The 25531-nt window shown below is 41.1% G+C and overlaps 1 protein-coding gene across 1 annotated transcript; it reads right to left on the bottom strand.

Annotated features, from left to right (window-relative positions):
- Positions 1-4137: 4137 nt before the first annotated feature.
- On the bottom strand, positions 4138-8984 carry LOC139133524 (transcription factor Sox-17-alpha-B-like). Its single transcript, XM_070700178.1, has 2 exons — positions 8389-8984; positions 4138-7084 (listed from the first exon to the last, which is right to left on the bottom strand). Exons 1-2 carry the CDS (start codon positions 8753-8755, stop codon positions 5820-5822), a joined length of 1632 nt encoding a protein of 543 aa, XP_070556279.1. The 5' UTR covers positions 8756-8984; the 3' UTR covers positions 4138-5819.
- Positions 8985-25531: the final 16547 nt, after the last annotated feature.

The raw sequence follows: 25531 nt of genomic DNA, 5'->3' as shown, positions 1-25531 counted from the left end.
TTGGGAGCAACTTATTTGATTTATATAAGCAGGCGAAGGTTAGAAATAAGTTGGTTGGAAATAAAAACGACAAAGGGGTCATCACGGCGTTCGCTTTATATCTCAGTGGCCCCTTCAGTCGCGGATCAAACACTTTTCGCGTGGTTTAGAAGCTTGCAACAACTTGCACAAAATCTGAGGACGCGAAAAAAAGTTCGCAGGGCAGGGGATGCTTGTGTCATCGAGGTCAACACGCACTGCTGGGGGTGAGCATTGATAAATCGTGATCAGCAACCGCAGACAGCACATCGTGTTACGAGCCTTCTGATTGGCCAGGGGCTTCCATGCAAAGGTGGCAACCCTCAGTTACTTAGTTACGGCTGCTAAAAATAGCGCTGCCAACGAACGTATGTGATTAAGTGACTTGATTACCTTTGGCGTACGGGGCAATCCTCGGATACCCGGCACTATCCGAGTAACAAGCGCCTAGATGCTATTTTCTCTGCATTTGGTTTCGTCAAAACATGCGTGTTTCAACACGTACCGCATAAAACGGGCTTTGAAAAAGCTTTGACCCGTGTTTAAATCACTTAAGTTGTCACCAAGCAAAAAGTAAATTTACGGTTAAAACACATGGGTATATTCACTGCGCTGCTTCAAGTGGACAAAGAGTCCTACTCTATGCAACGTAGTGGATGAGCCTTATTATATTCTTTTGTAATATACAAACATACACACAAAGGCCCAACCAAACCCATATATATATATATATATATATATATATATATATATATATATAAACAAATTACTTGAAGTACAAAGTAATTATTTCTCTTACTTCAAGTTTCATATATATATATATATATATATATAATATATATATATATATATATATAATAATATATATATATAAGTATACATATGTCCTTGTGGGAAATAAGGACATTACAGTGCTCGATGCAAAGCAGAGTGTTATAAACGCTAACACAAATTGCTTAAAGTACAAAGTAATGATAAAGTGAAAGGATTCCTACCTCGATACTCTTATATATATATATATATGATTGTGATGTGCAATGCTATTTACTAATAGAATAGTACGTCCCAATCATATATATATATATATATATATATATATATATATATATATATATATATATATATATATATATATATATATAATATATATATATATATATATATAAGAGTATCGAGGTAGGAATCATTTCACTTCTGTATGAGGATTGCAGGATGCATGAAACTTAAGTAACAAATGTCATTACTTTGTACTTGAAGTAATTTTTGTTTATATATATATATATATATATATATATATATATATATATATATATATATATATATATATATATATGGTTTTGGTCATTTTGGCCCGGGGTTACTTGAGAACTATACGTGTATATATATATATATATATATATATATATATATATATATATATATATATATATATATATATATATATATACGTATAGTTCTCCACCGAAAATGGGGTTCGCGTAACGGGGGTAAGTAACCCCGGGCCAAAATGACCGAAACCATAGCAGGCTCAGTGATGTAAGAATGTGTAGAACTCTGCAAATGACTCGTACGATGAGTGTAATTTCAATCTGATGGATGGTTCAGGGTTGCTGACGTCGGCGGACTTTAATTTTGACCCGGGCTTCTGGAAGCTAGCCTAGAGTCGTACTTTTCGGAGCCAATCGAAATATGAAGTCACATGACAGAACGAAACTGCATGGAAATAATTTGATTGAAGTACACGACACAAGCTGAAAATGCTTTGTTATCACGCTGCCACACACTGGACCGTGATTGCAACAGCCCGACCAAACGATCTTTGGCAGTCATACGTATATCCACTCAGTCCGTGCGGATCTCGTATCTCATTGCGGTACAAACTGACCTGTATAGACCTGAGCAAGGAAGGAACGTCACAGGAGATTTGACCAATCCTCAGTACGCGTTACATCACTTCCCTTTATATCCAACCCGCAATGGTTTTTAGGTTAAATTTGATCAATACGTTATCGATTGATTGCATAACCTTGAGTGCAAGATAATCGCTTGCTTCGTGCAGTGCTATTACAAAAGTAAAAACCCCAAGAGATTATTTATGTACATGGCATATCTGCACGTTCGCTTTTTTAAATTTTTAATGAGTGACATACTATTTTAGGGAGCTAGCTTCCTTCAAGAGAACACAAAGTGTCTAAGATGCCGATGCGGGATTTTACTTGTCTAGGACAGCGGTTATACGCTACGCTCCCGCAGAGAATTAGCGGAGGCAGCGTAGTACACCGAAGAGAGATCCTATGATTTTACAATATCAGTTACCTTTTAATTGATTTTAATCACACTTTCTTTCTTCGTGTAAGATATTATTACTTTAATGTTTAATACTTTTGATATTTTTCGTGGTGGGAGTGCGGAATTTTTTCACATACGGCACTTTGAATTTTGGTTTAGTTTTCTTTCATCGAAAGTAGAGCCATCTGTCCGCGCGACAGGGTGTTCCATAAAGACGACGCGGCTACATAGGCGACTGTGTCTTTCAAAAACCGTGTCCATGTCCCAGCAACGTCACCTTGGTAACACTAAATGGCTGTGTTGGTTTTTTTTTTCGGGGAAAATATTGACCGACTCGTTCCTAACTCGCTTTCTGTTAATTAATTAATAACTGAATGTATTGAATACATGCGTGGAATATGCATGCACGCGTATGTGTTTGCGAATCGACTCCCCGTCCACTCAAAATGAGGGCATGGCGTCCGATTCTGCGCAAGTTCATAATTTTCACGGACAAGGGAGAGGGGCGGGTCTGGTTATCCCAAAACTTGCTAATATTTGCCTATCCACTTACATATGTAATTAAGTCCGAGCACCCAAACGTTCCATACCAGGTCCAAACATGGCGGTACAGATGTTGGCACCCCTATGGTCCTACCCACCACGACTCAAATATGAACATGGGGAAATCTGAGCAAAATCTTGTAGCGGTTGCACGTAATGGAATCTGAAAGTTAAGGTAGAATGCGCCGCGCCGACAAATATTCGGACTCTCAAACTCTTACATTTTTTTTCTGATCTACCACTTATGGAGGCTCATTTTAAAGCTCTTGGTGTAAGAAAACTTTTCACCGTCTTAGTTTTTCGAAAATCGAAATTTTTCCTCGTAGAGCTTACACTGGGATGGCGGCCATTTTAAGTTGTATTTCAAATATCGGTAAAATTTGGGTAATTTTTTTCTCCAGTAGGGTTAGTACCAAAATTTGCACGGTGACCCCCGATTTTTTATTCTTGATTTTGAAAGACAGTGGTTGAAATATTCCTCGAGTAAAGTTTGAGTAAAAAGTTTTAAGTCTTTCGCTTTCGAGGCGCATATTACCTTAATATCTCCAAGCTCTACAAGGCAACGTTTTAACAACAAACTCACGTAACTACATTTCCCCTGCGACAACCCTGCTCTTCGCGTGTACTTGTGGATGGCGCTCAAAGTAAGCACTTGTTCAAATGTATGCAGGTTACACATAACAGTTGTCTGTTTAATTGTAGATTTCGAGGGAGATCATTTGTATAGCAACGAACGCGTACGTTGTTTAGCACTCAGGCGTTAGGTTTCGACCGTCGAATTAATAATTATGTGGTTGGATAAACTAAGAGAGGCTGTAGCTCTTAAAAATCGATTTCGATGGTTTTGGGGTCAAAAGAAAAATGCTGAATAATTCATCAGCTGGAGTTCAACCAGCGTTCAACTTATTGCAATTACGACAGTTTGTCGATTCGTCTTTTGTCTTGAAAGTGTTTAGTGTTGAGATCATAAGAAAGTCGTTTGGACCAGTACAGTGGTTTCTTACTTTTCACTATGCCCTGATTTTGGGAAAGGAGGGGGTGGTGGGGGGCAACCGAACTATACCGGCAACGGATCTATTGCGGGATGTCGAACCAGGTTTTGTTCGACTTCCATCAAAATCAACACATTCAAAACACACGTTCTTTCATCTCTTACTCTCACTACTACATACCTTCACACTTTACAGAAAGATGCGTTGCACACAGCGAAATTCGTGATAGCACCCATAAGAGCTTCTCACAATCATGCAAATATTTGGCCAAGTAACAGACACGCTTCACAATGTATTCATTTTTTCAGCGAGAATTAATTTTAATATATGTTCATCTTGCATATAGCGTTCGTCGTGACCAGCACCTTTGTAGCTTGTATAAATTACATTTCCCAACTTATCTTTCCTTGTACATGTATTTTTTCGCTATCTTTCAAACTATTTCAAGTTCCACTTGTACGAAGGTAAAAATATATAAAACAATGGTAAAAATCTCAAAAAAATTGAGACGCTGTAATTACCGAATGAAGGATGGTATGAATCTATACTAAACATACTAAACATATTTTTATTGATGGAATGTGTGACAAAATTTCTTAGACTTTTAAATCAAGTTTGAGAAGCCTCACTCCTGTCACCATGGTAACATGGGATACAATTGGACTGTCTCCACAGGGAAAAAACGGCTTCGTAGCCAAGTAACGCTTTTTTCCATTCTGAAGTGGTTCTCTTCCTCGTTTTCGTTCCCCACAAAAATATACATCACGGAAAGACCATAAACTTTCTTTCCGCGAAAAATATTCTATATTAGGTTGACCTTTAACCCTGCTTGTTTGAGGCACTGACGTCATATGACGCTCACAAGGCAGTTTAAGTTGAATTCTTACAACAGTATGGAAAAGTTTTCGGATGAGACAAGTTCCTCATCTGATCTCCAAGTTAAGATTTTTTCATGGCACTCGGTGAAAATGGATTTGAGTAAGTGACGACAAAGAAAATATTGTCCTAAAACTGCGAAGAAAATGTAGAAATTTAAACTTACGTCTGCTCAAACAAGGAAGGGGTAGAACTCGTCGATAAATATGATTCTTGCGATAGATTCTAAAGGGTTTTAAAAGTACTCCACATCATACGAATCAAAACACTTGAAATTGCAAGTTGCGGTTTCAAGAGAAAAGACTTGACACTGCAAGCTGCGGTTTCAAGACATTCTGAAAAGAAAATCGACTCTTAGTCTAATATTGTACACATCTGAACTGTGCTTTTAAAAACGAGAGACAGAACTAAGTTGTTCACAAAGTACTGTGGGTGAAATTATTGAAGGGATATAACTTGAAAAATACACAGGAAAAAAAACTGTCATGTGCGAAAATCTATGGAATGTAAATTCACTCAGTGTTCTGAAAAAAAAAACGTGAAATAAAAACAATTTGAACGGTAGAATTAAAACTTGATAAAAGCTACAAAATTTAACAATTTTCATCAATTTGGAAAATATGTATCACTTTCTACATAAAATATTATAGAGGTTTCTGTATTGAAATGGTGGTAAATTTCTGGTAAAAATAGTGTACACTGTCAAAAGATGATAAGTTTTTAATGGAGGAGGGATATCTAGATATTCCTCTCATTGATATAACGCTCGACATATGTTCTCGTTCTCTCTCGCGTGAAGTTTCATGAAAAGATCAATTCTTTTCGGCAGCAATTCATCGTGCCCGCAAAAAAAAATCGCGATTTGGCACTCCATGCTTTGCAAAAGAAACTGCGACTTTCAAAATTCGCATCCTCTGTTTTCAAAGTTCGCCTCGTTTCGATCTTGCTCCTGGCTCGACTAATTGCCGGACGGGCACGTCGGGTGAGAATAGGCGACGGTCGTGTGAAGTTGTTCGGAATAAACGAATTGAAATGGACGCGCACCGATTTCTTCAAATCGTAAGTAACCAGTCAGTACTCTTCACCATAAAGTCAAGTTTTTCAATTGTTCATGTAATACATAGAGGCAGTTGCATCCGCAAGAACAGATATGAGGCTGTTTTCAAGATTCTGCGGCTGGGTAGTGTTCAGGTACATATCAAACTCGTCCCTGTCCACATCGCCGAGCAACTCGGCTTCTGTGAACTGCTCGAGGGCCGAGATCACACTTTCGATCGTTGATTGTGACACATTGCCGTAATCAATGTTGTTTTGCGCCAGAATCTGATTGTCCGCCAGATACGAATCCATGTGTTGTTCGTTGAAGGAAAGCGACTGGTTTGCTGTCAGTGGCTCGCTCTTCATCGGGAAGTTCGGCTGAATTGGTGTATTGACAGGTGTCGACGGGGCCGTTGAAAGCGCACTCGATGAGCAGTATCCTTGATCCGCCTCGATTTTGATTTGCTGGCTGAGTTGATCGAGGGCACCAACCGGTGTTGGCGGAGCGCTGTCCGGTGGTGGTGATGGGAAAGGCAGGCTCTGTGACGTCACCTGATGCTGCAGCATGTTGCTGTTATTATTGCTGTTGTTGAAGAGAGAGGTTGTAAGAGGGTGGGGGCTTGTCACCAAGGCACGCAATGTACTGAGATGTTGGGTCCCGACGTTTTGGCTGCTAGCCGGGTGAGTGCTAGCAAACGTCGTCGGGGTCGAATTTTTAAGAAAGTTCGCGTTACCGAAAAGTTGCTGCGATCCTTGGGTAGCTTCTTGGACTTGCGGTTTGTGCGACGATTCCGTGAGCGAGGTGAAACCGTTGTCCTCTACAGTTGACGGAAAGGTGAAAATATTGTCCGATTCCGTCATCATGTCCAAGGGCGACATTACAGGAGTTGGCAAGTTCATAGTCGCCAAGGACTCTGTGTTAAGAGTAAGCCGTGTTTTTTCATTAATTGTTGTGAACTTGTCTGTTGTTTGAAGTCCATTGTCAGAGTTTGTGGCGACGCTGTCCTGGTCCGGAGTCGGCGAAGTGCGCGGCGATACGTCCGGAGTTTGAAGGGAGCTCACATTCGGCGTCGTAGGGGTTGATGCTACGCTGTTGGGAGTGACGGGTGTCGATGTACTGCCAGAATCGTTGCTCGTTGGGTAACCAGCGAGTGCCGGTAGAAATCTTGCGCCTTCCACACGTTTGCATACTCGTTTCGCTTGCTTATTACGGCGTCTAGGTCTGTATTTGTAGTCGGGGTGATCTTGCATGTGCTGGACTCTCAGCCGCTCAGCCTCTTCCACAAATGGTCTCTTCTGCACCAGAGAGAGACTGCGCCAAGCTTTGCCTGTGGAGATAAGAAGTGCCGAAAACTGGAACTGAGTAATTGGGTCGCGATGAGAAAAACAACTTAGCGCCTGCGCAGAAACGTCTTTGTGTGAATATAAAATGAAGGGGAATTTTGCCAGGGTGGAGCCCCATTGATAATAAGTGGCCCATAAAGGAGTTCGTTCGCAATCAACATGTAGAAAGCTAAGCTCTAAAATTAGCGAAATTTGCATTGCCGTGGGCGAAAGCGAGGCGAGAGGTCACGGTCAACGCTGGAGAGGTCACCCCGAAGCCGAAAAACAACCTCTTTGTCAATCTCACAACGGTCCATCCATGGTGAAATAATCAATCAAGGCCCAATTTGCATGAGAAAACCCCGCTTTTGCTAATCAAATCACCAGCGGTCTATACAATACTTGTTTATGCCACTCCGAACGACTCACTAAGCCACAAAGATACACTAGTCCGAAGCCGCAAGTCGGAGTCTTTTGTTCGACCAGCTGATTTTCAGCATTACGTCAACTTTCGTGTGGGCCGTCGAAGTGACTAGTTAGACATTTATTTCGCAATAACCTATCCTGCACATGGTACCAAAGGCCCCTGAAATTTCTTTCCTATCGAATATTAATGTTGAAAACAGCCAAAAGGTCTCGGCCGAACAATTTGGGAAAAATACGGTGGTCAAATATGGTGACTGCGCGCGTGCTCTGTCGCTTTTCTCTGTCACCGCTGCGGGTGCGGGTGACCTTAACAGTACGCGATCGAAAAGACCAGGAGTTGCTAGGGAAGTGAAGCGCAGCGCGCCGCACTGTGTTGAGCTCTGTGAAGGTTTCAAGGCGAATAAAAATAGCCCTGGATCAGCTGTTTACAGAGAAAAGGGTCGGCGTCATGACAGATGCCATTTCAGCGGAGTAGAGTTCGGGTGGGAAAATGAAAATCACGTATACGATCGCTAAACGGGGTGACGAAATCCAAGTGTCAGGGTGGGGATATTTTTTTGGTCACAGGTCTAGTGGCGAATTTTTTGTCAGAGTATATATACGCTGTAGCCGGCTGTGAGACACGTTGACTGAATCAAGATTTCAGTTGACAGTGGCGATACCCACCGCCAGACCTCTGATAGCGCCAAGCAGATCAGCTGTGCGACCCGAACGGCGCCGGTCTGAGAAGCTCTCACGGCGCAGTGATTTTTGTAAGGTACGCCGGGCTAAAAAAATAAACGTACTAAAGCCAGAGATCCCGCAGAATTCAAAATTGCCTGAGTTACGTGGACAAAACGTTTTGTCTCTTCGCTGAAAATAAGTTGGAATTTCTCATACTTACCGAGCATTTTACTCAGATCAGCGTTGTGAAGATCCGGATTTTGGTCAGCCAGTCTCTTACGTTCGTCTTTGGCCCAGACCATGAAAGCGTTCATGGGCCGCCGAATTCGCTGCTCCTTCTTCTGCTTGCCGTTATTGCCCTCGCTTGCAGCCTGTTTCTTTTCCATCCATTTGAAGCCAGCTGATTGTATCAGACCGGCAGCGGTCCCGTTCGTGACAGCGGCGGCCGAGTTAATCAGCGAAGCAGCGGTGACACCAGTCATCGAGAAATTTGGCAAGCTGGTCAGAAATATACTTGGGTTCACCGTTGGAGCGGTTGTAGTTGTCGTCTCAAACGACGTCTGTGGTTCAACCTTTATCGTAGCCATTCTGGATATAAAAATGGGACGGTTTTTTTGTGATCGCTCGCTAATACAGCAGTTCCGACGCCAACTTGCTTTTTGACGCTCAGCTGACTAGCAAGTGAAGCAATCGCCTCGATCAGCTGTTTTTTCCAAAGGCGAACACCGGAAAACGTCACTCACGTAGAGTCGACGAACAGCCAATGAACGCTCGACAGTTGACAAGAGCTCCGCCTCCATGATGTAATTGCTTTTAGCTTTATTCAAATTTTCTCACGTGACACTCAACACAGCAGGCTTATTTTTCCTGCATATTTTGGCTGCCCGTTGCAACGTATGAAGTAGTCCGATGGTCGTTTCGGACCCCAGTAATAAAAAAATAAGAGCCCATCTGTAGGCGTCTTCAAGTGTAGATATTTAGGATATGAGCACATATACCGTTTTAGTGAAAAATAAATACCAGCACATTTTATGTGGGAAAAAATGACGGCATTTGAATAAAAGAGTGAGAATGGTTTTAATTCATAATTGATGGCAAGTGGAAATGAAAGCAAACAGAATCGGGCAGGAACAGTGTTTGTGACAGCCCTTGAAAAGCGAAAACACATGACCGCTTCTTTCTGGCGTGTCAATAACACCATGTTTATGAAAATGCGCATGTCTCAGAGATTTTGGCACCCAGTGCGGTACGGGAAACGTGCCTTTGAAAAGTGGCCTTGGCCAGCAAGCTGCATCGAATCATTTTTTTTTCAACCGTGTTTTTCCCCCTTCCTATTTTTTTTATTCCCCGTTCGATCGCATTCTCCTGCACAAATAAATATAGCCCACACAAAAGAAAGTACACGTCGCGACGTATCATGGCGTCGCATTTGTCATTTATAGTGTTCCGTTTGCCGCAACCGACGCACGTCGAAGATCTCTTTATCCGACTTCAATATGACATCTTTAGGGGGTATTAGGCACGCAACCGATCTTTCGAAGGGTTATCGGGCCTGTCAATCTTTTTTGACCCTTTCGTGGTAATTTACTGCAAGTTGAAGAAAACACTTGGGTGCAAACACGAAAAAGTGGGGCATTGCGTTACGTGCAGGCCTGCGACAAACTTATTACGCGAAACCCCTTTTTCGAAGAGTGTTCACACTGTTCGTTATAAATGTTGCGTGTGTCTCCGTTCTCATTATTGCTGAAATGCTGTGACTGTCAAAGTGGATTCGTTCACTCACGTACGGTGCACAGACTGTTCGATACAAAGGCCTACATATGGGTGACGCAACCCTATCTGTCGTTAATTTTCGACTCAAAAGTACCTACAAAACCAGGTAGATACCGATCGTCCTGCAGCTTTACTGCACACATGTACTGCGTACCCTACGCTTTATGCGTGTGCCAATGTGAAAATGAGCCGTACCGATATAAATTTTCGATGGCCAAAGGGGTGACGTAATGCCCCAGCTGGGAAAGATCGAAAAGTTGTAAACAACTTCCGGAAGTGGTTCTTCCGTGCTTGATCGAGTGGCGGCGCCAGGCATCAAGATATCCCGGGCAGGGCGTGGAGACAAGCGCTCGGGGCTACCCCAGCAGTCGCCAGGCAACGCGTACTGAACCCAGTAGAAGTATAATACGATGAATGTGCGCAGCATAAAGAGGAATTAGCGACCCGCGGAAAGCGATAGCGAATTGATACCCGTTTGAAACTAAAATACACATCGTAGCTAACGATTTAAAACATCAAACCAAGTTGCGCATCGATGTTGATGCATCGGCGAGGCGAGTTTTCCGCCCGTTAAAAAAGTAAGCTGGACCTCGCGTTCGTATTTCGCGCTGAAGCCTGGCACCACAACCTTATACCACTGACCGCTGTTCAGCTCACGTACCGACTAGGCCTACGGGGAACAGACACAGCGCGATGCTTATTGAAACGCCGTTGTGTCTAGTTTAAGTGAGCGAAAAACAAACAAAATCTGTAAGTGGCTCTCACGGGCAGCTAACATGGCTCTCTGAAATATTCGGCACAAAATCCACACCTGCATAGAGCCAAAGAAATGTAGGTCACATCACAGTCGCTTGTGGTTCGATACACGACGGCCGCTGTGTCGTATTGCATTAGAAACTTTTCGAATGCATACCACAAAGCGGCCGTCGTGTATCGAACCACAAGCGAGTGTGGGTCACGTATATCAATTATTGCACCAGCCATTGACGATAACAGACTTCGACATATGCGGGTAAACATATCCAACTCGAAGATAATCAACCATCTCTGCATAAGAGCGACGTAAGTCCATTGCGTCCTTTGGCCTGTCTCCTCTAAGGTACCTAGACCATGAACCTACTATGTGTAGTTCATGCGTGGACCATAGGTCAAGTTTATCTCAATATTTGAATTGTCATAAATTTTATTTCCAGGGAGAGAAATATCAAGCCTTCATTATCTCTTACTTTTGTTCTTTTTTGGTGCTCAACTTTTCAACTCAACCGGGATTGTGTACAATCACAGTCCCTCCACCATGTGGAGGGACCGTGGTACAATGATCAGTTGGATGAAGTGTTTGCATTACGCCTTGCGTTAGATTTGCGAGATCGATACCTGGTATTCAAACTTCGAGGGGGGGGGGGAGGGAGTGTAAATGAACTTGTTTTCCAGAACGATCATACAGACAACAGAAGTGATAGCTGTCTGTCAAAGTAAATATATATCGCACGCATGTTGAAATCTCGCGAGATTCTCGCTTCATTACCATTGCTGCACCGAGGCAAATACCAGTCAGGGGCACCTCAGCTATCAGCGGTAACTTTTTTCTCTTTAATGTGCGCACCTTTCTGCGCAGTAGCAACAGATATGTGAAGCTGAGTAGTGTTGCAAGTTAGCTGTACATATATTTTTTATTCCAATATCGGACCAAATTATTTTTAGAATAGCGAAATTTCGACAATCAGTAATGTTTTTTGATTGAACCGCGCCTACTGAAACCTCGGTGTGTGCAGACAATGGAGGTTTAACCTCCAAAAAGGAAAGTAATCGGTTCAAAATTAATAAAAAAATTAAAATTTGGACCATATTCTCCATTTATAATTCTCAATTTATTGTACAATCTTTGGATCCATCTTTCAACGTCATGCGTGATATGCAGGAACATATATAGCAAGTAAATATTGAAATATAAGCAGATGAGTTTATATTATGTAAACCTAAATTATTGTACTTAAACATTTACATGTAAATGGATTTTAATGTTTTCTTTCGTTTTGTACATTCACCAATTTTGCTGAGTTGATGCTATCGGCTGATACTGTTCACTGTATTGTACACTTACGTCATATATGTTCTCAATGGACTTTCAGTTATAAAATGAGCAAGTTTCGAACTAAATTAATTTTACCGCAGTCGAAGGGATTCACGGCGGGAGAATTCTCCTCCCAGTGCAGAAAGTGGCGCGTCGCACTTCCCATAAACACACACGTCGCGTCCTGCTGTCCTTTTATACCAACATCTGACAGTCAATAAAATCAAAATTCCTTTTCAGCACGTTGCTCCATATTTAGGTCAAACTTTGTCATTCGGAATAATGAAATATTTACTTACGCGTACAGAGCGAGCCGACAAATAATGCCCATGCACTGAATAAAAAAGTATGCCCGACAGTGTCAAAAGGATCGACGCGGTCAAATCAGAGTTCCAAATGTACACAAGGGCAGGGCCATGTATTGGTGACAATGGTGGGAGCTACAGGAAAAAATAGACGGCGGCTAGCTTGTGATCACAAACTCTGAAAATAAAAATTGGGAAAATTTTTATTAGCAGGCAGAGAGAGAGAGAGAGAGAGAGAGAGAGAGAGAGAGAGAGAGAGAGAGAGAGAGAGATTCTATGGTTATACAATACCGGGTCCCAAAGAATAGATTTTAGCGGGCATGAAATGACCATCCTCAATTTATGAAATATTACTCTCCTAACACTCTCTTGACGCGTGATCCTACAAAAATATATTTGTTGATTTGAAATAATAGTAAGCGGTAGTTTATTTCAGGAGCGTATTCCATTACAATCTAACGCCTTCAATTGGCCAGCGAATCGTTTCACAAAAAAGGTCGGCGAACTTCTTCGCCCATGGTTGTCAGTTGCATCCCTGGAATCAACCCGTACAAATCGATTTTCACCGGAAATTAATCTTATCTGGCTTCGGCTACCTTTCCGCTTTTTGGAAAGTGCATGAGGTCGACTGGAGGTCGCGCGTGAGGGACAATGAATGTAGGGAAGGTGCTGATCTTGAAATGTACTCTGAGACCTGGGCTGAATTAAGAAAAATTATCCTTCTCGTATTGTTCATACCCTATCGTAAGTGACGTGAACAAAATGGCTAGATAGAGTGCGAGATTAACATGACACCACGATCTCTCGATTATTACATAAAAAACTGCCATCTCTCTCTCTCTCTCTCTCTCTCTCTCTCTCTCTCTCTCTCATAAACAAACAAACATACAGCATGATGTCGGGCGAACCTTGGCCACTGACGATGACCATAGCGATGACAACCACTAATTACTACGATCATGTTTTCATATTTTCTCCTTCCCCTAGTCAATATGCCATCATAGTTTGCGACCGGGTCAATGTCAATGGCGTAAGTGCACCCGTCGTGCTCAAAGCTAACTTCAAGGCCTTCCTTTTTGTTAGCAGGAAGAAATCAATAAATATACAAAGAAAGGATTTTTTGAATTATATTTATTCTCAATGATGACGATGATGATGGTCAGAAAATACAAAAAACGAACAATAACTTGAAGGCCGTATAGTGCGTCGTTGCTATTGAAAACTCCACATGGTGCTAAGTCGGTCAACGAATACTTCAGCATAGCAGAAAGTGCGTTTCCATTTCATTCATCTCGCTTCGGTTTAATGGAGAGCGTACGTGCACTTAATCGCCAACGTTATTACGTTAGTAAGAAGCTGATATCAATGTTGGTGGTTCAAGCAAAGCGGAGCAGCATATATGTGACCCGTTTGATTATCGTTCCGTTTTCCGATTTTAAGGGCTGATTTTCTTTGTAGCAGAAATAAGATAAGGGTCAGATTGTCTTGATAAAGGTAGCTCAAATTAAATATCTTCCTGTTGTTCATGAACCTCAACACCACGGATTTGACCTTCACTGTGCTTTCCTATGTGTCTCCTTTGATTGGTCAAAAACGAAACAAAAACACTTCACCTTATTTCCATCCATAACCTTATTACATACACCTTATTTTTACCGCGATTGTTAAAGGTCAAACATGCCTCATGGCCTTGACCACTTGCACTTGCAGGTGTAATTCACCATTGGTCACGTGGTTTTGACCACACGCTGCTCGAAGCCGGTAACCATGGCTATAGAGGCAATGCTTCGAAGGTAGACTGGACTTTGATGTTTCAGTTTCGTGGCAGAAAATTCACTTATTATTTGCATTACGGTGTCATAAAAAGCGTCATTTGTTCACGCGACTCCACTTCTTTTAACTATGCTGCGAAGAACGGTTTTATTCACCGCGACTGCGGTGTGTCAAAACTGACTGTGTAAAATTTACATGTATACAGCATCAAATTATTTACTTACGTAACACCAATTTATACCAATATTCAATAACAGCATCATATCATATGATAACACACCACACCACACCACATCAAATCAAATCATATCATATCATATTAAATCATATCATATTATATCATATGATGTAACATCAAATCACATCACACCACGCCACACTACATCACATCACATCACACCATATCATATCATATAATATCATATATCGTATATTATCCATCATATCATATTATATCATATGATGTAACATCACATCTCGTCTCACCATGCCACACCACACCACACCACATGACATAACACCATATCATATCATATCATATCATATTATATCACACCACATCATATCATATCACACGATATCATATCATATATCATATCATGTCATGTCATATCATATCCTGTCATATCATATCTAAGATTCGTATTGTTGAAATCGCATCGTACCATACACTTGCACAGCATTATTCGAATCACAACACATCACATCACATCCATATCATACCGACACAAATGGCTTCATCATGGTCACAGCATATATCGGTGCGACCTGTTGAAGATTGCCCCAATTTCCCTTTGACACAAAGTACATTTCAATTACAAATATTAAAAGCTATCCATCAATGGGTTAATCACTTCATTTTGTCCTTGAAAGTGAAATGAAAAGCTGCACAATAATAAAGGCAGTTTGTCATTCATAAAATGCTGGTCAGAATTTTATATGGCGCTGGGTAATTGATTAATTCGGAATGAAACTGGGTCGACATAATCGAGCGCTTTTCTATTTTCCGATATTTAAATGATGTTTTTGGTTGACATATACAGGTATAATTTCCACTGTTATTGTAATCCGATGGCCCTGTCACCATTTCTTGGTTATTTGAACCTGTAAAGGGCCGCACGCTGCGTCGTACGCCAACCCTGCAGCCCGTTGGTCACTTCCGGAGTCACGTCGTATTCGACTTGAGTGAAGCTATGGCATTCAGGGTCACACTGCATACTGTCAATTTCAATATGTTAAAAGCACACACTTTTGCGGTCAGTGTTTTATTTGGTTGATGAATAAACAGTCACTTGAAGACAAGAAGACGGGAGGAAATACCTGAAAAAAAAATCAACTTTAAAACTGCACAATAGAGATGTTTACCAAAGTCATGTCGATAAACGCAAAAGAAGCCATAATATTTGCTACGCAAATATTAAAATCACGGAAAACGTATATGTTTCAGGTTCCAGTAACTTCAACACAGTTACGGTTGTGTGACACATGCATTAAATGCTCATTAATTCCTGGCACCGATACGAAGCATGTCGAAAATAAAAAGAACAGTCTACATACTGCTTAAAGACAAATATGATTCAAACTCTATGGTAAAATCAATATTTTTCGGTGAAGCGTGCGGTAAAGGCATAATTAGTCCGCTGTACTGGAGCATGATGCTACATAAACTGACAATTACAAGAAACTAAACCAGCTCGTATACAGCCATATACATGTGATTGAGGAAAAATTTGCCGACGAGTAGAGCCGCAAATTATTCGTTATTCATTATTAATTAGTTTTGCCTGTGTTCCAGAAAATTACAATGTAATTTGACTTGCAAACTAGGACGTGTCTCCCATTTGACACCTGGTTCAACAAAAAACAGTTACACCTCACAAAGGGATTAATTTCGGTTTTCCGAAAAAAAAAATCAGACACGCTGAAGACATTTTCTTTCTTACACCAGATTCCTGCGTTACTCAAGGCTATGCATTTCCTAGATTGGATTGCATTGATATTGCCCATGTTCCAACTAATAAGCAATTACAAGAGACGTTTACGTCATTTACTTGGTGTGACGTCACAGAGCGGCCATTCAGTTTTGTGTGTGTTTTGAGATGTAGATCATTGCATTTGCGATTGCTGGCATGTTGTCATGGAAACAGGTTCCTGGAGTAACACGAAAAAAAGCTCTGCACTGATGGCTTTTTCCATAAAAAAAAATTCTAGAAAAAATTGCTTAGTGACATTGGTAGTGTCGCGATGTACCTAATTTGTTTGAGAATGCGTAGTGAAAACAGGCAAGTTGCTGATGATTTAGATGTCTTGATTGCATCGTTTAACGTTGCTTTGATACATATGGATATCCTGTTCTTTCAGATATTGCTCCACGGGGCTCAAACGATCACATAAGGCTGGCGAACTCATGATTTCCCATGATGCAAACGGGTGCCCTGATATCCTGTTACTGAACGGTTACGTGAAATATTTCCCGCGTTTGAGCACGAGGATGATCGTGACCATTTCATTGTGTGCGTAATTCGATTGCTTGTAGCCTGCATAACTAGTATTTAACCCTTTGAGCGCCAAAGTCAACTTTAGTCACCTTCATAAAATATAACAATAATTTTTTCCCCAGATTTTTGCCAAAATTTTAGTAAAAATCCGTAGCCAATAGCATATGATATCCATTTGGTCCAAAACTATCAAGAAAAACACAGAAAAATTCATAAAAATGAGTAAATTTTGCACTAAAATTTTGGTGGGAAAAATTACAGCATTCAAAGGGTTAACCGTGAGCGCATTCATGTTGCTCGTGGGTCTCGGTCGCATTAAATGTTATTTCTCTCCGGGTTCATATGGTGCTTTAATTGATGTTTTCCTCCCCGGTCTCCTCCGCTAATGATTACGGCGAGTTGCCCAGCAACGCTTCCAGCAAAGCCACGTGAGACTAATGCCACCCTCCCCTGTCAAGCCGCGGGGGTATAAACCCTCCCCGCTGAGGCACGTGAGAACGGATGCTGCCTATCTTAATTAACGGAGACACTGAATCACTGATCAACGGAGGCGAGAACGACTACTCTCTCCCTGTGACCACCACCGAGCTGCTTCCACTCCTCGTCCCCTTCGCAAAGCAGCCTCGGAGACAGATATTCGGACTCTCAAATATTTACAAAATTAATACTCTTTTGATCTGCGACTTATTGGGGCTCATTTTGAAGCTCATGCACCGAATAAATAAAGTTTTCTCCTAGCCTATTTGTGTTGAAAATGGATCTTTCCCCAATTGCGTTAACACGGGGATAGCGGCCATTTTGAATTTCAAGTATCGGTAAATACTGGGTAACTTCAAGTTGTCTTTCTGTAACATAATTGTGCACGCGTTGATCCCTAGTTTGCATTGTTGATTTCGGAGGAGAATAGTTTAAAGTTTCCTTACTGAAAGTTTGAGCGAAAGTTTAAGGCTTCAATTTCGACAAGCGTACTACCTTAAGAGGCAATATGAATTTTTGATGGTTACGTGACGCGAAATCAGAACATAAAGATATCAATTTTTCGTAATAAATTCTTACAAGTAACAAATTAATAATTCCTAAAGGCCATGCCCAACAAAACAATCACTTGAATAAGCAGGGACTGCGCTAAAATTTGGATCACATGGAACATGACCCCTCCATGACCTCCATCGCAAGAATAGTCACGGAGCATTCACTAGCTGCGACACTAAGTCTGTGTGCATATTACAAATTTTAAAACAACAGATTAAATTGTAGGACATGAACTTCAACAGATTGTCGCGTATATGATGAGGTGATCGCGAAATTGAAGTAATATACATGTACTTTGGCAGATTGTCGCGTAGCTCGCGGGGTGAACGCGGTGATAGCCAACCAGTAACTTTACTGCGACCGAGAAAGCCAAGCGACTACAGGGGATAGTCTAAGCATTCACCTGTCAGCTCTCCGAAACAAAGCCAACAACAAAACATAATCCAGCACGAAATATACAAAGACCCTTCATTGGGATGCAGATTATGTAAGAATTGTTGAAGAGGGGGCTATGTGAATACCACAGCTAATTACACAGAAATAATTAACAGCTATTTACACGTGGCAAAGTGGGTACCATTCGGTGTTTATTTCAGGTATCATTTATTTCATAATCAGAAATTGATAGAAATGTAATCACGCCGAGGTCATGAGAGCACGGTCAGGTCAAAATGAACACTGCCCTTCGCTTAGAGTACTCAATTGCATCAGTAATTGCGTCACTGTATCATTAACACGTTTTTTAAAAACGTGACAGTAACAGCGCTGTCGTGATGGGCAATCCGTCAACAGGTTTTAAATGGAGGGGACAAAATGAAATTAATGTTAATTAAAATAGTACGGGCCTCGAAACTTATAGGACTTGCTCGAACTTGCCCCAAGCAAACTTTCCAACATTTTCCTTCTAAATCAAGAAAGAAAAACTGAGGTCACCAGTTTAATTTTGGTGCTAGGAAAACAAATTACATAACAATTGCGGACACTTGAAATTCAAAGTGGTAGCCATCCCTGTGTTAACTCCATGGAGGAACAGTTAGATTTTTTAAGTAAAAAAATTAAATGAGCCCCCAAAAGTGGTAGATCAGAAATTAATTGTAAAAGTTTGAGAGTCCGAATATCTGTTCCCAGGGCGCATTCTATTGTAACCTCACCAGTGTAGTTAAAAACGAAAGTATAATTGACAGACCTCGGTTTCTGGGACAGTCAATTTTTCTCCTTATCTGTGCCAACACAGTCTGCGGTGCTCATCTCTGGCCATGACCGTGCATTAGTGTTAAAATGATGATAAAGATATTCAAGTTCATTGATCAAGGCAAGCTTTATTCGGTAGCAGTATAGGCAGCAGATCCTAACGTATATAACACAAATTTCTTAAAGATTACAATCACTCGAAGGTTTCATCCAAACTGTTAAAATATTAGTGTCATTAATTTGTATCGACTGTTCAGACGTCGATGCCATTCTATGAAAATAATAAGATATACCTTCGCATGGCTTTGCGTGGCTTATCTGTCTGAAGCAACAAATGTTCAATCATTCACTGGTACTAATATAGTCGTAAAATTTTGGGACAAATCTATCCTTGAAACGTCGATAATCTGAACACATAAAATTACCAGAAAAAAATCGATATTGGGAACGCAGGTTTGTGTGATATTTTGAAGCCAAACGTTTAAAACACTGCATTCATTTCAGTCCCCATAAGTTGTATGTTTGGATGTGTTTCCCAGTGTCTCCGTCCTGTCTTCTAAACACAGAGCATTGATTGTTCTATTCGTAAAATTGTTTAAAGGGCCAGTAATGCTAACTTTTGATGATTTTTTCATTATTTTTATTTTGTATGTCAATCGCAATTTCTTACTCTACTCCCAAACGAATATGGAAACACGCACTATGTAGCTTGTCAACATAGCCTCTACATGTGTAAAATGCGCTGTTATTGTTTTTGAATTCTAGTCCGGACCAGAATTCACTTGTCAACAATAACAATGCAGTCTTCACTTGTACATGCTGAATTGACAAGCTGAATACTGTGTATGTCAACATGCTTTGGCGAGTAGAACAAGAAATTATGGTTGACATTAAAAACAAAAATAGTGAAAAAAATCATCAAAAGTTAGCATTTCTGGCCCTTTAAAAGTGACCTGCTGTAAAAATGACTGCACAGCCTTTATGTATGTAGCTCCCGACACCATTGATGATAAACGAATTCTAGTCCGGACCGGAACTCATTTATCATTCTGTTGGCAAGGCTCAGACTTTTTATTATATTACAAGACACTCTACACGGAAAAGGGAATATATTTGTTTTCAAGAATAAAAATAATCACGGCAGGCTGAGAAGTGGTAAAAATTTTAGAATTTGAACATGCCCAGCGTTGGCCCCACATCGTACCATCTGCTGTTCGTACCTTGATCGAACTCATAAACGTTGCCACGGAATGTATGTCATGGAAATGATAAATTTAGCTATCCCGCACATTTTACCGATGATGTAAGCGACGCAACTCGTCGCCACGCTCTCACCAACGTGATATTGCGCCATCGCTTATGTTTGACTATCGCCTTTATTTCTCAGTTTTGTGTCGGAATTGTAATGAAAGCTGCAACATCTGTATCTTTTGATAGTATTTTCATTGCTTTGATCCGGAAAACAAATACATGGATAATGGCATTCTCATGATTGTTTGTTCAAGAAAATCAACAAATTTCGCCGCCTCATTCTACTACATGCATTAGGAATATGATACAGTAGAGATACATGCAAACTATCATTCTCGCCATCACAAGGCATTCAGTACAAATACGCAATGTCGTTATTGACGACTGAACTCGTGTCAGGACTGAAATTCAGATACCAAATACATGTAGGGGCCTACACCCAGTGTTTACAGGTTGACAACAATGCATTTCGATATGACATTTTCAGTGCAGCAGAAAAGGAAACCATATATCGTATGAGACAGAACAAAAGTACTGCGAAATATTTAAATCAAAAAGTGTTGTGTGTGTGTGCGTGCGCGCGCGCGTGTGTGTTAAGAGACACGCTCATCATGTCCATTACTTGTACATTAGTCTCGACAAGATATTCCGCGGTTTTGCGGTTAACCCTTTTTGACAGATTCTTTTCTCACTCCCGCCCTGTCAGGGACAGGTACTGTAGAGGGCGCTCCTGAGTGGCCAATAGCGCCATATCAATACTGCCGTGCCGATGAGAACATCTCAAATTCTGCATGGTACTGACTGTCAATACGGGTGGTAAAAATAAAAGAACGTGCTCTACGCTGCACTTTTTTCTGAAATAAGTAGTTTAGTTGTTTACATAAGTTTTTGCGACAAAAGAACGACCTAGATAGAGTATATGTGTTCTTGAAACTTACAAGCGAGACCTATCTTATATAAATAATATTTTGAACATTAAATCGATTAGATACACGGTTTCCCCTTCGACAAGTTGGAACACGCTAATCGAAGGATGTTTGTGCTTTTCGCGTATCGGATCTGACCTTCGGGTCAACACAATATATTTTTGTCTAATCACCAATCGCGGCGAATCATAAACCAGATTGGGATCATGCTTCGGTCAGGACTCATGCTTTGTAGTGATTGATTCATATGCCAAGCGGACTGGGGTTGACTGACCCTACGCTGGTAGTGGTAGGACCTCCCGAGCCTTATCATTTCATCTGCCCGATCAACACGTTCATTGGTTACAGTGCGTGCTGTGTATCCGCTTCGTGAGTGTACATAGTTCATATGTGGAAAAAATTAAAGGACACGGCTTGTGTATACTTCTCATGACATTACGCAGGCTACCATCTGAGGAGAGAACATAAACATTTTGCAGTGTTTTAATCTCTTGAAAGTCACCATTGAGTTGTATTATAGTACTAACTGGTGTAAGGACCGCATTTATCGCCTTGGTGGTGATCGGAGTGACATCTCTGTTGTCAGGAACCTCTCCGTATACGTTGTTTTGGTAAATTTAAACTTAAGTTTTTAGGGTACCATACCAACGCTACGGATCCTAGACAAACATCTTCGTCATGCAAGGGGCAATGGGATTCAGTGTAGCAATTTGGAACGAATTCAAGAGAGAGAGAGAGAGAGAGAGAGAGAGAGAGAGAGAGAGAGAGAGAGAGAGAGAGAGAGAGAGAGAGAGAGATGGGAGGGGAGCTAGGGAGGGATAGACAGATTGGAGAAACTGGAGGCAAGCAGTGTGTTTTGCGCAGGTGTGCAGGTCTGTAAGTGTTTTGCGCAGGTCTGCTCGTAGCCGTGGGAACTTCGGTGCTAACTTCATCACCGAATGATGACTTAAGAACCAGACAGTCCCTTGATCATGGCCGAGGGGAACCCCGTTAGATTAAATGAGCATTCCATTAGCATTTGCATGAGTACCGACTTGGACAAACAGTATTCATGACAGGTCTGTCGGGGTACAATCGACGCAACGCAACACTTACTATAACATATACAGACAAACAACACGGACACACGTATAAACCGACGCCCAGTCGTACCCAGTCGTTTATTAACAGCCACTGGGACAGCAATTACCGGTTTAGACCCGTAGAACACCCGCAGAAAAGGGAGGGAGGGACAATTATACAGGTAGAAAGATACGTGTGACATATCGTGGATAATTAATTAGATCCGAAGTGATTGATTTATGTCAATATATATGTAGTCACGAAATTAGGGCTGCAGCGTACGTGTATCTGATAACGAATTGACACGTCTCCATGGTTTCCACTCGAGCCAAGTGGACGGCGGTCGTTGATCGATTGTGGCCAAAAACGCTCATCTCCGTCAAAGTCAAGCGTTTTGAATGTCAAACCGTGTGTCTCGAGTGTGGGGCGGACACTTGTTATTTTCAACGAGTCGCCTTGAAGTCATTTGGACGTCAAACCATGCGGTGGTTAAAATTGCATCAGAAACCTGCAAGTAATGTTATCTGAATATTTTCTGGTCATTTTGCGTGAATATTACACCACGTCAGTCAATTAGCAAGTGCTTTGCGAACACGCACAGCGCGTTTCTAGAATGTTCAGGTTACAAACTTTCGATGAAATGATTTATTGGATACACTTCAAGGCTCTAGATCTCGAATCAGAATGTCAACGACATCAAGTATTTTTCAAACAGCATTATTTATTAGTCCCTGAAATGTTAATGTGTGTGATTTTAACTGGTTTTTCTTCTGCAAATCGTAAAAGTAAACTGTGAGTGCGTTGTATAAAGGTAATTAAATGGCAGGGCTGGGTGTTGATAACGACGCAAATATTCGTGCGTTGCTGTCCGATACTTCTCTGGCTTTGAATGGGAAAATAACCATTTCAGCCCCCTTTTGAACTCAAACTTGCCAGCCAATATGCTAACTTGAAATAATTTTGTTATCTATTCACAGTTTAAATTCATAATGCTGCAAAACCGTACCTCCCGACAACACAGTGTCGAGCGTTCCCACAATCCATTGCGGAGCGGGCTGAGGGAAGGCCCGGATGTCAAGCTAATCATCATGGCTTTGACATTTTGTTGATTTTAAAATGCTCTTCCCTTTTTTTAGCGTGGGATCATCGAACCTCAAACAAAAATAATATTTCTACATTCCGCAAGGCTTAATCTTGGTGGCTTTACAGTATTGACCTTTCAAAATAAACTACCGATCTCTTTGAAACAATGTCACATACACATAGGCAGCTAATCAAACTAGTTGGTAGGTGGAGAGAATTTGAGATGGAAATTTAATATTCCTGAAAAAAAAAGGAAACGGCAAAATACAATTCATACCACTGAGAAACTCCAAGATTATGAAATATCTGCAATGAAGTGAACGGCACTCCATGCTTTCCGTTGGAAATGATAGAATAAGATTTGTAAATGCAAGGCGAAACTCTGCCTATTAGTTAATGTGGCCGTCAGTGCCAGCTGCCACCCCCCTAAATCGGACCAACGTAACGCCTCGGGATTCGTACATCAGCCTTCATGTCAACTTTGCCAAATGCCCTATCCCCTTGGGCAAGACAATCAAGAAAATCCCCCAAAACAAGCAAATCCTTTACATTTCCAAAAAGTCATGGACCCGTGATAGGCAAGGTACCTAAATGGGGTAAATGGCCTACCTCCTCCTGGGGATCAGTATCACGGTAACCAAACCCCTCTACTATCCCCCACATTTATCCAGTATTGCTGCCCTCCTCGGGGTTTACATTGACTGCCGAAAAAGAGTTACGGAGTTCTGCCAAAGAGCAAAGAGCATCAGCAAAACGTTTTAACAACTCATCATAAGGACTGAAATATGGGGGATCACGCATTGTGTATTGCTAACCCTGGGCTTTGGTGATATTGACATTCTAGAATATTACCGACCTTCCAGTGTTTTAGTAGGTCAATAATGAATCACGTTAACTGTTTTCTGCGAGATAACACTGAAGATAGTGCCTGGCAAACATCACCACTACAGACCAGCGACCCTCGCGACGCATGATATAGTCCGGGTCAGATGGGCCTCGGAATAAATCTTGTAACGGACAGGCAAGGTCGACATGGCTTGTATCTTGAAGGATCAGTTTAAAATGTCACGATATTCTCACACAAACATCTTGCGACTGGAGACACACAAACTCCTGGATCCGAAGACTACCTTATCAGAAAATCTCGGTATTCTATTTCATATCTGGTGTTTATTAAATACAAGGCATACAATTTGATTTGACGGTGCGGTTCTGGAAACAGATAAGAAAAACTGCCTAATTTCGATTTCTGCCTTGTACAGTTATTTACCATGTTTGCTCAGTCCCAGGGAACTAAAAATGTGATGAAAGTGAAATACAACTCGCTTTGTGGCATTTTGTCTCATAGGTTCATGCATTCCTTCCGAGGTCAAGCGTCAAATAAATTCCGAATTACCTGTCCGTGACGAGGGCAGTAAAACGTTACATGTTAAATACACTTACTGGACCATGAAATGCCAAGGGGACAGGATGGAGTGAAGAATGACTCAATGAGTATGATAATGTTATTATTGTAAAATAACAGACCCAGTAGCATCGGCGGCACAGGCGTGCCGTGAGCTAGGTTGTCTACGTATATGATAACGTCGGGACGTAGCATAAACTCACAGCATAAATTCGACACTATTACATGTAAAATCACCCAGTGCACGCCTGTGATCGGCGGGACAGGTTTCGTGATCTTGATCTTTGAGTAGGTTCAAAGAATAATTTGTCGATCACCATCAAGTTTTTTCGATGCTACTGCAAAAAAGAAGGTAAAATGATAGCCTACGTTGAAAGTAATTATAAAAACATTAATTTTAGTTGTTTTATGAAGTGGGACTGTCCTCTGCTAAATTTTCATCCCAATCTTTTGCATTTTTAGTATGTCTGCGTTGTCACCGAGTTTTCACAAAATTATCTATTGTTGCTGTAATATCTAATAGGTTCCGTAGTACTGACATTACTCATATGAGAAGTTTGCGAATACATCGAATATAGACCGTATGCAGCTTCAAACTTAGATTGATTCATAGCGACTGCAATAGTTAAGGACGTGTCACGTGGCAGACACGTGTTCGTTTATTACATAAATTTTGGCCATCTTGTGGGGCTCCGCCTCGAACTGACACAAAATAAAAGTTTATATTTCAATTTTCCTGTGGAACACGAGAAAATGTGTATACACATTTTTGAAACTCCAGAAGCGGCTTACGTGTTCAAACCATATCTTACTCTGTTTGAGATAAAAAAATTAATTGAGTAGTAACATTTTTGTCGATTATCTCCGCACTGTTATCGAGGTAAATGTCACCCCTGTATTTGATGAATCGCGTGCATTGGAAAAACATTGAGATTTGTCACAATGATATAGGGCCTACATTTTAAGGTTACTGAGTTAAATGTGTTTGTCTAC

The sequence above is a fragment of the Ptychodera flava genome, chromosome 5 (assembly GCF_041260155.1).
Source record: "Ptychodera flava strain L36383 chromosome 5, AS_Pfla_20210202, whole genome shotgun sequence".
Lineage (NCBI taxonomy): Eukaryota > Metazoa > Hemichordata > Enteropneusta > Ptychoderidae > Ptychodera > Ptychodera flava.
This window is presented reverse-complemented; position numbering and strand designations above follow the sequence as displayed.